The sequence below is a fragment of the Magnolia sinica genome, chromosome 4 (genome assembly GCF_029962835.1).
Source record: "Magnolia sinica isolate HGM2019 chromosome 4, MsV1, whole genome shotgun sequence".
NCBI lineage: Eukaryota > Viridiplantae > Streptophyta > Magnoliopsida > Magnoliales > Magnoliaceae > Magnolia > Magnolia sinica.
In genome coordinates, this window is record NC_080576.1 from 112,316,651 (window position 1) to 112,332,297 (window position 15,647).

Below are 15,647 nucleotides of genomic sequence, written 5' to 3' on the forward strand. Positions count from 1 at the left end.
ATTAGATGGAATTGCATTGGTCCCGTGCCAATTTCACTCAATGTTAGCAAGTTGTGTAGGTCCCACCATGATGTGTGGGCTATATCCACACCGTCCACCCATTTTTTGAGATTATTTTAGAGCATGAGCCAAAAAACAGGTAAATCTAAAGCTCAAGTAGACCCCACCATAGAAAGCAACGGGGATTGGATACTTACCGTTGAAAAATTCTTTGAGGCCACATAAGTTTTGGATCTACCTCATTTTTAGGCCCATGCCATAAAATGAGGTTACAAAACAAATGAACGATTTAGATATACCACATGTGTGTTATTAAGTAATTTCAAATGATGGTGGGTATATCCATTCAATATATCACCGTATTATCAACAAAGCATGGCATTAATCTTATCCCATGGCAATAGGGGATAATCCCTGCCATGGATAATAATTATGTTTTTTGAATCTCATCCCACCTAATCCCTTCTAAATTACCGCCCAAACAGGCCCTAAGTGATTATTTGATTGTTGTGTCATTAAAGGCCCACTGAATCTGTTTTGGCCAAATAACAATGATTTGAGTAAAGTACTACATGTTAGCTCGTGAGCCGAAAACATACATGATGGGCCTAATAAGATGACAATCATAATATGAATAAGGCCAAAAACATGATTCTATGTGATAATATGATGACTATCATATACATGCATATGCATATCAAGAGTACAAGATTAAGTCATTGAATGTGAGCCCATCGATTCTTTTTAACTGGTGAACCATCATATATAAGGCATTCAAATATCTTGGGTTGTCGGTTAGTGAATCCCAAATGGCATGATTCTACCAATAGACCACATAATTGCATTAATCTTAAAATTGGCTATCTATCATTATGGTCCAAGAAAATATGCACTTGATATGCAAGAAGACAATCTTATGTTAGATGACAATTAAATCATCACATGGATAGCTAATAAAGATTCTTTGTCAAATACACCAATCTGAACCTAAGATCTGATACCACATGTTAACATTGGACCAATACATGTTAACATTTACATATGGTTTAACAATAACATAAAATCCATAAGATCTTGACTTAATGCATTTGACAAAATGAAAACCAAAGAATTGTACAAATTAGAGAGTGTACCTTGCACCATTGAATTAGACGATGAAGAAACTTGATGTTGATGAGCCATCGCTTTCAACGGTTTAGGTCATCTCAGGTTTAGGTCATCTCAACTTGGTACAATGATTAAGATCAACTAACTCTGATCTTCTCTCTCCTCAACTCTCTTTAATACGTGAATGGATATGGGAGATCAACTGCAAATGTTGAGTTAGAGAGAGGGACCAGGAGCCTTGAATTTATAGATGATTTGGTTCCAGCCCATCAAAGGAACCAAGTAATTACATGACTCTTTATCTTCTCCAATTAATCAGAATATTCAATGCCATTACATAATTCCAAGAGATGGAAGAGGAAAAGTCACTCCTTAGAATATGAAAAGTCATTCTTGGAATGTGGAGAGACACCCCTAAAATATAAAAAGGTGTGGAATATGAAAAGTTATTTTTTAATACAAAGGTTGTGGTCATAAGTGAGTTACTCTCTTTATATATATATATATATATTCCAACATCATGTTGTATTATTGATGGTCGAACCTAATGAATGTTGAGGGTTATAGTGCAAATCTCGTTCTCGGTCATTTCTCGGGAGATTATTACTTTATTCATCACCAAAATATCGCGATAATTAAAAATCTTGGTCGGGGCGCCCGAGCCGGGCTTGACCGTCTCTAGTTTCCAAAACAGGCTCAGACAGACCTCGGCCATTTTAATCCAAACCATCCAAGTCCTGGGCCACTGCATGGGGTCATAAGGAATATTAAACTGAACGAATGATTTTTATTGACTGGTCGTAGCTATCAAACAGACTTTTAAGATTCAGAAATAGTTTGATGGTCCATACCCAACATATAAATAAATCCATTAATCAGAATCTAGAATAATCCAAATTCATCTTAGTTTTAATGGAACTCTATATAGAGCAGAAAACATGGTTTGGACGGTATGGATTGTTGTATATATGTCCCTCCTATGTAATGAGTAGCATGCACGTGTACATATCTTCGTTCTCTTCCAAAGCATCAGATTAAGTCTCGTGATTACCGCCTTTGGACTTTGGTATTCGGACGTGAATTTCCCGCCACAATTGCCGTCGAAATCCGGTGCAACAAAAGGTTCTGTGGGGCCCACCATGATATTTGTCATCCACTCCGTCCATCAGTTTTGGTATATCATGTTGTTAGGAATTGAACGCAAAAATCTGTCAGATCAAAACTCAAGTGGGCCAGATCAAAGGACATAGTAAAGATTGGACGCTTACCATTTGAAACGTTCTTGGGCCACCGAAGTTCTGGGTCAGGATGATATATTGTTTTCTCCCTTCATCTAGGTGGTTGTCATCTTATGAACGGGTTGATGTCTTATAAACATTGCGATGGGCCCCACGATGGTTTCAATGGCAAGCGTCCCCATCCTCGCCTGTTTCCCATGGTGTGGCCCACTTGAGTTTGTACCACCTTGATTTTTTAGACTCACATCGTGAGATAATCTGGATCAACTGATGTACTGAATGGATGCCACACTGATATTATGAGTCGTCCCACAGAGCTTACTGTCGCATGGTCTATCTACGGACGCGGATTACGTCTACCCCCGCCCGGACGGTAATCCGTCCGGGCAGGGGTCTGTGGGGTCATTATGGTGTAAATGTTTTATCCACGCCGTTTATCATTTTTCTCAGATCATTTTAAGTTACGATTTTAGAAATGAAGCAGGTGTACAAATCCAATGGACCACACCAAAGGAAACTGCAGTGATAATGACAACCACCGTTGAAACCTTTCTAAGGGCCACCGTGATGTTTTTTAACCACCCAACTTATTCATAAGGTCATGTAGACGTGGATGAAGTGAAAAAGCAAATACCATCTTGATCCGAAACTTCTCCAGCTCCCAAGAAGTTTTTAATGGTGGTAGTTCAATCCTCACTTTGTGGTCCACTTAAGCCCTGTAGCTGCCTCATTATTTGGTTCATGCAATAAAATGATCTGAGAAAAATGATAAACGGTGTAGATAAAACACTTACATCATAGTGGGATCCACAGAGCCCTGCCCGGACGGTAGGACGCAATCCGCGTGCGTCCATCTACAGTAAGTGTTGTAGGGAAAGGGTGCGGATTAGGTGTTACCCGGGTAACACTCCTAACCGCGTGGGGTCCACATAGATATATTTTTGTATATCCATGCCGTTCGTCTGTTTTTATATCTCATTTTAGGACTCCATCCGAAAACTTACGAAGGTCCAAATATCAAATGTATCATAACATTAGAAAAAGTGATAAATAATCATTAAAAACTTTTTGTCGGCTATAAAAGTTATATATATATATATATCAAGGTGATCTTTGTAATTTACCGTAATAAATTTCTTTTTGACATTATAAACAGGTCTTTTCGAAATTTTAATGGTGAAGCACTCAATTACCAATATTTCCTGTGGTGTGGTCCACATGAGATTTGAATATGCTTAATTTTTGGTACCAAAAATTAAAATGAGTTGGATAAACAGATGTACAGTGTGGATATACACAATATAATCAATGTAGGCCCCACAGTAAAGGTAACACACATCAACGTGTTACCCGGGGAACACCCAACCCTCTGTCGTAGGGAAGTCGCTTCCGGGTCTTTCAATGTTTGAAGTCTTCCAAACGTACGCCAAGTTACACGAGAGACCGTGCAACAAAAAGCTCCGACTTCCGAGGGTCCCATCATGACGAATTTATTACATCCACTCCGTTCATCATCTTCAACAGATCATTTTATGATATGAGACAAAAAATCATTTTATTAAAAACTCAAGTGAGCCAGAACCAAGGAAAAGGTGGGGATGGGTCACTCACCACTCAAAGTTTACCCAAGCCCCAGTGATATTCTTATGCTATCCAACCCGTTCATGAAGCTATTACCATCAGGATGAATGTATAAACACATATTCAAGCATGATCCAAGACGTTGTGGGTCCCAAGAAGGTCTCGATAGTCAGCGTCCCCATCCCTTATTTTTCCTTTGGTGTGGCTTACTTGAGGTTATTATCTATGTTGTTTAATATGTTACATCCTAACATGACAATTTTCAAACGATGGACGGAGAGGATGCGATATTAACATCACGAGTGGACCACACAGAGATTTTTGTTGCACTGGCTCTGTACCACCGCTATTGTAGGAACTTTGACCGTTCTTCTTTACGTTCAGACTTTTGACTGTCTTTTCCCAGACGCGGTTTGTGCCCTACCCCTGCCAGGACGGACTCGGTCTTGGCAGGGTCTCTGCGGGGCCTACAATGATCTATATGGCAGGGTCTCTGCGGGGCCTACAATGATCTATATGTTTTATCCACACCGTCCATCCATTTTAAAAAGTTATTATAAGGCATGTATCCAAAAAGGAAGCATATCCAATTCTCAAGCGCACCACACCACAGGAAATTGTGGGGATTGAATGCTTACCATTGAAAGATTCTTACGGCCACAGAAGTTCTTGATCAAGCTGATATTTGTTTTTTTCCCTTAATCCAGTTATATGTACCTTATGAACAGATTGGATGGAAAAAAGACATCACGGTGGGCCTTCGGAAGGCTTCAACGGTGGCGTCATTATCAAAACTGCTTCCTGTGGTGTGGCCCACTTGAGCCTTGGATCTGCCTCATTTTTGGAAATACACCTTAAAATGATCTGTTAAAATGTATGGACGGCGTAGATAAAACACATGAATCACGGTGGGCCTCACATAGCCCCTGGACCGAGTCCTTCCATGTAGGGACACGAGTCACACGACGCAATTCCAGTCTTCTCCACCCTAGCTTTGATTGCCGCATTTGTGTTTTTTCCATGTTCGGCCTGCGTCCGTACAAAACCTTATTTATGAGAGAATTCCCATTTTCAATCCCACCCTTCAACCCTGCTGTGCAAAAGCCTAAACTCTTCCTCCATTTTCAGATCATCTCTTCTTCAAAGGTAAGACGACACCATACATATATATATATATATATATATGAGAGATCTTTTATTGTGTAAAATCTTTCTTTGTTTTTTTTAATCTTGGGCCGGTTCCTCTACAGCGTTTGTAGAGAAAGCTTATTCTGCAACTTTTCTTGTGGGGCCCACTGAGTTTTGGTGTACGGGAATCCACCCCGTCCAGAAGATTCGTCCTACCAAGAAACTGGGACAAGTCAGAAATTAGGCCAATCCAACCATTATCTAGGCCACCACGTGAATTTGGAAGTGTTTTTGGTGGATGTCCGTTGTTTTCTAGGTGTGACCCACCTATTGATTTTTGGTTCGTCCCATCATCATGGTGGGATTCATTTGATGCGTGGGTTGGATGGGATACATGTAACACGGTGGACCCCACGTAGAAGTTGAATATCATTTACACGGATGTGAATACATATATGCTACTAAGCATGTGCATGTATGGTCATGCATCGTATATTCGTATGTATGTGTTTGGTTGCTTCGATGTATGTGCATGCTTTCAATCATGCATCCATGGGTACCAAAGTACGGTTTTTTAGGGGGAGAGATGGGTACAAAAGTACTGAGTGTCAGTCATCCAGGGCTATTGGTGGATCAGATGATCTTAGCCGTAGATTTAAACCCCTGTTTATTCTGAACCACTGGTTGTGATTGGCCATTTTCAATAATGGGACACAGTCCATCAAATGATGGGCCCCACCTGTACCACTGGGGGTAGAATAGAGAAACCCCACTTCTTCCTATCAAGCATCATACCATGTTCTTGTAATGAACATCTGATGGCTAGGATCCAATGTCAACCATAACATCTATTGGTCCACCTGAGTCGCATCACATATCAGACAATGACCAAAATGCCCCCAGTGGCCCTTCTCTTTGATGGGCCAAACACTTCGCACACGTGTCACTTCCTCCATTAGTATGATGGAAGAATTCAGAGTGGGACACCAAGGAAATCCTTTAGAGTTTTGATTTTAAGTTGTAGAACATAGTCAGTCCCAATCCCCTTTTTGATCAGGCTCTAACATGTGACCATCACCACCGTTGGATTCAAAACCACATTTTGAATCTTTTTGGGATGTGGGCGTTCCATGATAAGGTGGCCCATTGTCTTAAAGGAAGGCCAATGGATCCGTTGGTTATCAAAATCTAAATGCAGACTACCACACGATCATCTTATCTATGGTACAGTTGTTGATGTCAGATATGGAACTGGTTTTGGAAATTTTCTAAGTAATCTTGAGAATTCCTGTTTGGTATGAATACTAAGCAGGGTAAATGGTATTTTAGTCACTCTCTATCAAACTGACAGTCTTCCAAACTCACGTGGTGGTCCAAATCTATGGATTCTGCCTCAGGCGAGCCACCCGCATTAGGCGGCCCATGTGAAGCGGGTGGTGAAGTGGGTCCCGTGAGGGGGTTCGACCGAGGTCATAACCCATGCAATGTGTCATGCTGTATTAGTTTGAGCTTTTAAAGCAAGTGATTAATTGTTACATCAGACAACCTATCATTTTAACAGGAAGATTGCCCACAAATTGGTCAGTGGATTTTTTTATTTTTTTTTTTTGAATTCTTTTCTCAAATCGAATGATCTGAATCATTCAGTTGTTCTGATTCAGTCGAGTGGTCTAGATTGTTTACATGTCTACCACGAAACCTGGTGGGAACTTGTATATGATAAGCTATCTGCGAATCCTCTAGAAATTGATCAAATGGACATGTTTATCAGTTCAACTGTTTTCTCAAATACTTTTTTTTCCCTCCTCTCTGAACTCAGATATTACCATTGTTGTATCCAAAACAGATGGAAGATGGAAATGTTCACACCATCAATAAAGAATACCAGAGAGAAATTGATGTCTCAAAATTTTCAAAAGAAACCAGGATTTCTTCCGAGCGGTGGCACTGCTCTTGCTATCCCATTTGCGGATTCTCAAAGCAGGCAAAGCACAAGCTAGAACATGAAGAACGGAACAGATCAGCAAAGAAAGTATTAGGAGTTATAGTGCTATGTCTACTCTTCATGGTTGTAGAGATTATAGGAGGTGTGAAGGCCAACAGCCTTGCAGTTCTAACAGATGCAGCGCATTTGCTAATGGATGTTGCTGGATTTGCAATCTCTCTTTTCACTATTTGGGCTTCGGGATGGGATGCAACGCCCCGTCAATCATACGGGTTTTTCCGCATTGAAGTTTTGGGAGCATTGCTATCAATGCAGCTGATTTGGTTAATAGTTGGGTTCTTAATCTATGAGGCAATTGATAGGATTCTTCACAAGAATTCTACAGTTGATGGGAAGCTCATGTTCGTCGTCGCAGCATTTGGGTTCATCGTCAATTTGATCATGGTAGTGTGGCTTGGTCATGATCATGGTCATGCCCATGATCATGACCATGTTCATGCCCATGATCATGACCATTGTGGGACACATGCTAGTTTTGGTAGCAACGAAGAAGCGGGAGAGATGACTATCCTTCTACCGAATTCTCCGAAGAAGCATCGACACGAGATCGGCAATTGTTGTCAGCACAAACAAGTTGTTTCTGATCAATTGGAAGACACTGATTACAGTGGGGATGTGAAACAGAACCATGTAATTCAAATCAAGGGCGGCCAGAAGAAGATGCCCCACAAGAACATGAACATTCAAGGTGCATACATGCATGTTGTAGGTGACCTGATTCAGTCTGTCGGAGTGATGATCGGTGGCGCCATCATATGGGCAAGGCCTACTTGGCTGATGGTTGATTTGATCTGTACTCTGGGCTTCTCTGTTCTTGTAGTGTGGACAACCATAAGCATGCTTAGAAGCATATTAGATATATTGATGGAGAGCACACCAGACGAGATCGATGCTGTTATGCTTGAAAGCGGCATCAAAAGTATTCACGGTGTCCGTGGGGTCCACGACCTACATGTTTGGGCCATATCGCCAGGGAAAATATTACTGGCTTGTCATGTAACAGTTGAACCAGATGATGATTCGAACAGAATTCTTCTCAACATTAGAAATTACTGTGAAGAAACATACAAAATCAGTCATATTACAGTACAGATTGAGAAAGAGGAAACCACATTATAAATTGGATAATTGTTGGTTTGATGAGTAATGTAGATTAAATTGCAATCTCTTGTGTTTTGTGTGGTATTAATCCTGTTAATGATGAAGGCCTGTTTGGATGCTAGGAATCTATGGATTACTCCAATTATCACATTTTCCAGCACCATAGCCCAGTGACTTCCAATAAAAAAAATTCTGTTTTTTCAAGATATTTAAAAGAAAAAACAAAACTATTGTTTGAACAGCAAGCGGAAATCCGAAATTCAATTCGTGTGGAATCTGAAAGGCAAGAAATCTCAAATAAAGGGAAAAGCAATTTTTTTGCCTTGGATTTCTCATTCCTTATATCCAAACATGCCCACAAGACATGTTTTGCAGTTTTTGCTTCAGTCAGTTTGGGACCACCATTTGACAATCAATCAAAGATAGGAAAGTTCTCGAATCATCTATCTCCCACTGCAATTAAGTGCAAGATAAGATTCCTTGAAAAAGGATCATAGTTGCATAGTTAATCAGGCCCACTTATCTGAAAAGGAAGCCTATGATATGATGCTGGTGCGCACTATAAAATACACCAATCATAGGGCCTCTTCGATGGGGCTTAAAAATTCCTAACAGTTTTGATATGATTTCCAACAGGGTCTGAGAGCATGACCTGAGTAAATCTCTGAATTGGTATCTACCTGCCCATGACCTGAGTTAATATCTGATGCCTCTAGTAAGGCTGGTGGGCCATGAAAGGAGGCATCAGATAGTGGCATAGTGCTGCTGGATGGTTGGGTACCTCACATCGGTAGCCGGCACATGTACTGCTGATAAATACAACACAGTCATTTTAAATTGACATGGTAGTACTGGGATCTTGCAAGCTGGGAGAACTGTTGAGGCATAGCCATCCACAGTGGGGTCTACCAGATCAAAGATCTTGATTACAAAATCATGGGTCCATCCTGTACAGACCAAAACCCTGAAATGCAATTGATGGAGGGGCCATACATAAAGAGTTACTAAACAGAGGAATCCTCTTCATTTTGGATGAGACCTCGTTCAGAAAAAAAAAAAGATATAACAATAACAACAGTTATTACAAGTTAGGAACAACAGCTCAAAAGACAAAAAGAAAAGAGTACCACTTACCACACGCACCACTCCTTACAACGCTTTTCTTCATAAAACCCTCCCCTACTCCTTTTTAGAACCCTATCAAAACTCTAAATATGTTAAAAAAGGCAAAAGACAAATACAATGTAGAGAGCCTAAAACTATTACCGTCATCTTTCATTTCATAAAACACAGCTCTTCTCTAATGGCATCTTCTCTGAGAAGTTGAGAGAAGATTGTTAATCTACACGTAATCATTCAAATGCAGAATTCGCTACGAAACATAAGAGAGAGGCTGTTTGTTCGCATTTAAGTCCTCATGTGGAGCAGCAGTTCTTCTTCGACAGGTTGCTGGTCTCGTTAACATTGATGGTTGTCCCCAACCCAGGCCCAGCTGTGGCTGCTGCCTCTTGAGCAGCCAGTGCCTTCTTGCTTATTATGTGGTATATCTCAGTCAGGATGCTCTGGAACGCCTTCTCGATGTTGAGCGCCTCCATCGCAGATGTCTCGAGGAATGAGAGGCCCTCCCTCTCGGCCAGGGCCTTTGCGTCCTCCTCCGGGACGGCCCTCAGATGTTTGAGGTCCGCTTTGTTCCCGGCCATCAGGATGACAATGTTGGAGTCTGCGTGGTCCCTCAGTTCTCGGAGCCACCTCTGAACATTGTCGAATGTTTGCCTCTTTGTCATGTCATACACCATAAGTGCACCCACAGCACCTCTGTAGTAGGCACTGGTGATGGCTCGGTACCTCTCCTGGCCAGCAGTATCCCATATCTGCGCCTTGACCGTCTTCCCTTCCACCTGTGTTAAAAACCAAATAATGGATTCTTTAGACGTCAGAAGGAAAATGTGGGCCTACCACCTGGAACCAGCAGCTCCATCGATAACAATCAAAATGACCGCAGCAGAGAGAATATTGGTGGTGCATTACCAAGATAGCTGTTCCACTGCCTCCAAAGGGCAGGCACTGTCTGCCATTGATCTGCCACTAATAAAATTGTTTTGAGTGGACTATCCTAAGCATCTAATTAATGTAACTTCTCTCACAGAATATGAGCCATTGCTGACTTTTTATTGTGTAGTGTGTATTTGTATGCACTAATTAAAGGGCCGTGATTATCCAAACAGTGGCTTTTGGTACATGGCCCATACATGAATTGTTCTATCAAATGAACTGTTTCAATTGAGTCTGTGCATGACATGTGTGCAGCAATGATGTGGATTCTACAAATTTATTATTATTATTATTTTGAAATATAATTACCCTACAGGACTGCAACTGATTCATTTCAAAACTTAGATGTGGACATAAACATCTGATCAAACTGACAATATCAAACGAAAATGACTAGATTGATGCATATCAAAAACCATTCAAACGTTGTCATTTTGCATAATTTCACCCAGATTATAATAGAGAAATGATGATTGGTTGAAAAGAAACAGCATTGTTTGTTGAAACCTAGCAGGAGAGGCCTTCCTTTTGGTGACCTATTGTTCCAGTGTGCTCCATCACATGATAAACAATGTTCCGATATTGCCCCTGTCAGACGGTCAGTGGAAGATGGGCCATTGCAACCTATCGTCCTGTCCCGGGAAACAGGTGCATCTTTTTCCCACCTTTAGCATGGAGATTCAACTAAGCATAGGTGAGAGAACGAATCATGTAAATTGGCATCATATGACTATATATATATATAGAATCTACTTGAAAGGATAAACAGGAATAAATAACACAGTTATTAACGGAAGATGCAAATCTGTCAAGAGAACTGATGACCTCTAGGAAATGGTACGACAACTCTGTCGTACTGTACCATCTTCCAGCCAATATGTCACTTGTTTAGGAAATTAGTACAATGAAAGCCTTAGGTACCACCATGAAGATTGCCCTTCTCAAAAGTCAGGCTGATCCGCTCATACGTTAACTCATACCATCTGTTGTCCATTGGTTCAAAAGGTGTGGCCTACCTAGCAAGCGAAGTGGCCTGATTTTTGTTCCAGGAGATTTTCACAGTGGGGCGTACCATTTCACAGTACCATAGTCCTGCACAAATGGCATGTTGATGGGAAAGACGGTACAGTACCACAAGCCATGGTAGCTTGCCTGTAAGCGATCAGTTCCCATTTATCAAAAGGCCTGACAAATTTTAACAATCACATTGACATATGCCCAATTAGAAAGCTTTTGTTGAGATATATATGGATCTTCAGTAAAAGAAACAAGTTCGGGACTATGAAACCAGGCATTCAAAATTTAAGAAAAAAAAAAATTGCATCCATTATCCGTTCATCTTCCAATATCCACAAACTACTTTATCATGAATATCGTGTTGAAAATGTCTTGATTTTATGGTACAAATCGACACCATCATTGCCACTTTAGCTCATTATCCTTCAAAATATCTTTGATCCCAATTTCTTTCAGATGTTACGTCTACGGAAAAACCAGCACAAAATAATGATATTATTCAGCACTGATCAATGAGATTGCACATTTATTCTTATAGTATACAATAATTGACTTCTCACTTTCAGATGCACAGACCATAGCATCATGAGACACACCCTAAAATAATACATGGAATACATTTTTTCTTCAGCAAGATGTGACATTTTATGAACATGTGACATTGGTAAGCCTAATTCTAAAGCAATAACTTTTTCTTCAAGATGAGAGAAAATGAAGGAATTCTCTGCTACATAATTATACCAGCAGGGTACTAGTTCTTTTTGCCTGTAATTATGCCCATTTCAACTTCTAAAGCTACATTTCATATGTAGAGGTCATACTCCTTTCAAGGACCCTAATTAGATTTATTTTTCTTGTTTTTCCTATTTCTTTACTATAACAAACAAATATTTGTATGTTAAAAGATCCTTCCTAGATGAAAGCACTGCAGCATTTTAAATGATATTCATTACCATATTACTTCCAGATCATTGAACAATCTCAAAGCAACCCTTGCTTTAGAAAATAACTGCCAAGCAAGACCCATGCCATCAAATGTAATAAATAGCAAACTCATAAATCTAGGTCACATGGAAACAGCAAAGAACACAATGTTAACTCAACATATACATATTAACAATAAACTGAGTTGGTCGTGTCATTAGATGATCCAAGCATGACAGTGACCCCATTTTCAATTGCAGATGTTCCATGTCATATGGCACCAAAACCAATAAAATACTAACACAGGTTGGTGAATTTACAGGTCGGGTAAATATGCTAATCAATCTCTATGCTTATAAGTGATTTTGCTAGTGGTTGAAGTGATTGAGTGATGAAATTTAAAATAAAATGGCAGTAAAAAGGTAAAAAAAATCGAATATTTGGGACTGAGATAAGCCCCTAACTATTGCACAACGAAATGTACAATACTCAAGAAAGGTATGGGCCATATATTTCAGAGCTACAAATCCACCAAAATGTGGCATGTGTGCACATCAACCCAGACCATTCTTCAATCCATGGGATCACCTCACAATGAATGAGGCATAATGCAAAACCATGTTGATAGAACAATTGTGACCCTTAAATTTGAACCAGTGACCTTTTCCTTTTCCACCGTCTATATAATGGTCTTAATTACACCTCTAGGAACATCTGAGCACTGTAACTTTTGGTAGTCATGCACCATTAATAGAGAGCACACCATTTGGACAGTCTGATGTGCGCATATGGTCACGTGTGGAGGATGTGAATACAAGTATTGGTTAGCACACCATAAGAAAAAGGTATATTTCCTACCCTTAAATTATATTAAACAATTGCTCTACCTTTTCTCTTTTTGATAATCACGTCTTAATAAAAAGGAAAAGACATAAAGAGGAGTGAAACACAGGACATATGCTGGCTAAACATCAGTCAAGGGACGGTAGCAGATAATGAATAAATAAGGACCTATCTTCGAAGATGCTCGGTCCATCTCCACTCTTTCCACCAATATACCCTCTCTCGACGACAAAATAGAGAATTATTCATGAAACTGTTCCCCACTCCTTTAAAAATAAAATAAAATAAAATAAATAAATCATAGTTCTCCAAACCCACTTTTTTTTTTTAACATGCACACACACCCCACACACTCACGCTAGTGGAATTTCATCATGGATACTCGAACCCTTGACCGGATGTTGAAACTCCCGAGAGTCCAAACCCACTTAAGATCGAAGAAATATAAAATAATCATTACAAATTGCCAAACTCCAAAAGAATAGTCACATGAGAATGTTTTGAATTTATTGCATTGAATGGTGGTCATCAAGTGTTAAATCGCCAGAAGGGGCCTACAAGAAAGGCATGGCCAGACGATCAAAACGATCTACCTGGCAGAGACTACCAAGGATAGGGGCCATGGACCAAAGTGTCAACCAAACCACCAATCAGTGGACCTTCTACCCAATTATAAATGGACTTTATTATTTCAAACGTCCATTTGAACAACCCCAATTGACAGCCGAGATCGGTCTGCATGTTTTTTTTTTTTTTTACCATGGTCCATCAAGACATCGTCCACAAGATGGATGGTCCTGAACTTCTGATCATCTGAAATTTCCTGCATGTAGGTCCTATCCATCAATCATTCAATGCTGGAAGATCACCCATGCTCGACTCAAAATTTTCTCCTCTCATAAACAACAAACCATCCACAAGATCAAGGTAAGAAACTAATCAATTGAAACAAGACCGGGCGTAATCAACATGTTAGAGATGAAAACAGACAATCAAGAAAACCAAATTAAAGATCGACATCAACGATCAGACAGTCGAAGCTCACCTGCAGTGTCCTCGTTGCGAATTCAACCCCAATTGTCGATTTCGACTCCAAAGAAAACTCGTTCCTCGTGAATCTCGACAGGATATTCGACTTCCCGACGCCGGAATCCCCAATCAGAACAATCTTAAACAAATAATCATACTCGTGATCCACCTTGTGGGCCATGCCTTCTCTTCCCTCTCCCTCTCCTTTCCTGAAGATCCACCCCAAAATCAGCCAAAAATTACCAAATTTCCACGGATTCCAAAAAAAATCACATAAAAATCTCCGATGTTGAGACAGATCTGCTGGGAGAAACCCTAGAAAACGGTGAGAAGAGTCTTACCGCGAACGAAGACGGATTGATCGAGGAGAAACGGAGAGATCTGGAATGGGATCTTATTGGATTTTGGAGTGAATTTTGGATTGGAAAATTTAGGGCAGAGAGACGAGATGAAAAGATAGGAGGAGAGTGAGAATCTCTCGCATCTCGAAGCCAATGAGAAGAAACAGAAAAACTGACGGAAAGGAGTTCTACAACGGCTTCAGGGGGATTATATAGAGAGAGGGAACAGAGATCTGCAAGGCGATTCGCGCGAGGAGAACCTGATGACGTGGCATCGGGAGCAGGGACGCGGATTGCGTCTTACCCCCGCCCGTCTCTAGCCCCGAACGGGCAGTTCTGTGGGCGGGCCCACTTTGATGCATCTGTTTATCCATGCCGTCCATCTCTTCTCTCATATCATTTTAAGTCATGTTCACAAAACTGAGGCAGATCCAACGCTCAAGTAGACAACATCAAATAATAAGCTTGGTTGCATTAAATGCACGTAACATTAAACGCCACTTGCATTAAATGCAAGGATAATCTATGGTGTGGTCCATCTCAGAGTTGAATTTTCCTTATACTTGTCTAAATGGCTTAAAATGATCCGAGAAAAGAAATGTACGGCATGGATAAAAGGATATATATAACGGTGTGCCCGCCCACGGAACTGCCCGTCCGTGGCTAGAGACTGGCGGGGTAGGACGCAATCCGCGCACCGGGGCTATCAACGGGCCGGGCCTGGGTTGGTCTCGTCCCGTATTTTGAACTGTTTCGGGCCGGGCGTAATCAAAATTCCGATTTTGTCGTACCGAGCCGGGCCCATTAAAGTGTTACTCTTACCGTGTGGGGCCTACCTTGATGAATTTGTTGTATATCCATACCGTCCATCCGTTTTTATATATTATTTTAGGAGGTTATACTAAACATTAAACAGATTAAAATCTCACATCGAGCACACCACCGCAATTACTACATTTTCGGGTGGTATGATCCACCGGATATATGCAAGTACTTGAGTTTTGGGATCAAGTACTAAAATAAGATTGGATAAACAGATGAACGGCGTACGGTCAGAGTAACACCCACTAGCGGGTCCGATTAACACCTGATCCACTTCAGCAGCACAGGTGAGGAAGCGGATTGGCTGGTGTACCCAGTGTTTGAGTTGCCGGTATCACTACAAGTTTCGCTGCTGACTGAAGATAAAGATATATTATCGTTATCGTCGATAATAATGCGGATAACCGAAAATGTGAAAAAAAAAATGACGAATAATGAGTAAAATGATGAAATTTTCCA

The 15,647-nt window shown here is 40.6% G+C and overlaps 2 protein-coding genes across 3 annotated transcripts; one reads left to right on the forward strand and one right to left on the reverse strand.

Annotated features, from left to right (window-relative positions):
• Positions 1-4,681: 4,681 nt before the first annotated feature.
• Positions 4,682-8,223, forward strand: LOC131243852 (metal tolerance protein 1-like). The gene is made up of 2 exons (XM_058243466.1): positions 4,682-5,072; positions 6,901-8,223. The coding sequence occupies exons 1-2, from the start codon at positions 4,803-4,805 to the stop codon at positions 8,176-8,178; spliced, it is 1,548 nt and encodes a 515-aa protein (XP_058099449.1). The 5' UTR covers positions 4,682-4,802; the 3' UTR covers positions 8,179-8,223.
• A 987-nt stretch (positions 8,224-9,210) lies between these two features.
• Positions 9,211-14,557, reverse strand: LOC131243853 (ras-related protein Rab11C). Of its 2 annotated transcripts, XM_058243468.1 has the most exons (3): positions 14,367-14,557; positions 14,042-14,234; positions 9,211-10,058 (listed from the first exon to the last, which is right to left on the reverse strand). In XM_058243468.1, the coding sequence occupies exons 2-3, from the start codon at positions 14,204-14,206 to the stop codon at positions 9,576-9,578; spliced, it is 648 nt and encodes a 215-aa protein (XP_058099451.1). In that variant the 5' UTR covers positions 14,207-14,234; positions 14,367-14,557; the 3' UTR covers positions 9,211-9,575. The 2 variants fall into 2 exon arrangements, with proteins under 2 accessions (XP_058099451.1, XP_058099452.1); XM_058243469.1 differs by lacking the exons at positions 14,042-14,234; positions 14,367-14,557 and adding an exon at positions 13,756-13,996.
• Between the last annotated feature and the right edge of the window lie 1,090 nt (positions 14,558-15,647).

Bases quoted from the DNA above. Each gene is read 5' to 3' on its own strand.
- LOC131243853 (XM_058243468.1), bottom strand. From the start codon at position 14,206: ATGGCCCACAAGGTGGATCACGAGTATGATTATTTGTTTAAGATTGTT. The intron at 10,059-14,041 runs GTGAGCTTCGAC...TTTTTAACACAG, and splicing joins TCGCAACGAGGACACTGCAG to GTGGAAGGGAAGACGGTCAA.
- LOC131243852 (XM_058243466.1), top strand. From the start codon at position 4,803: ATGGACGGCGTAGATAAAACACATGAATCACGGTGGGCCTCACATAGC. The intron at 5,073-6,900 runs GTAAGACGACAC...TATCCAAAACAG, and splicing joins AGATCATCTCTTCTTCAAAG to ATGGAAGATGGAAATGTTCA.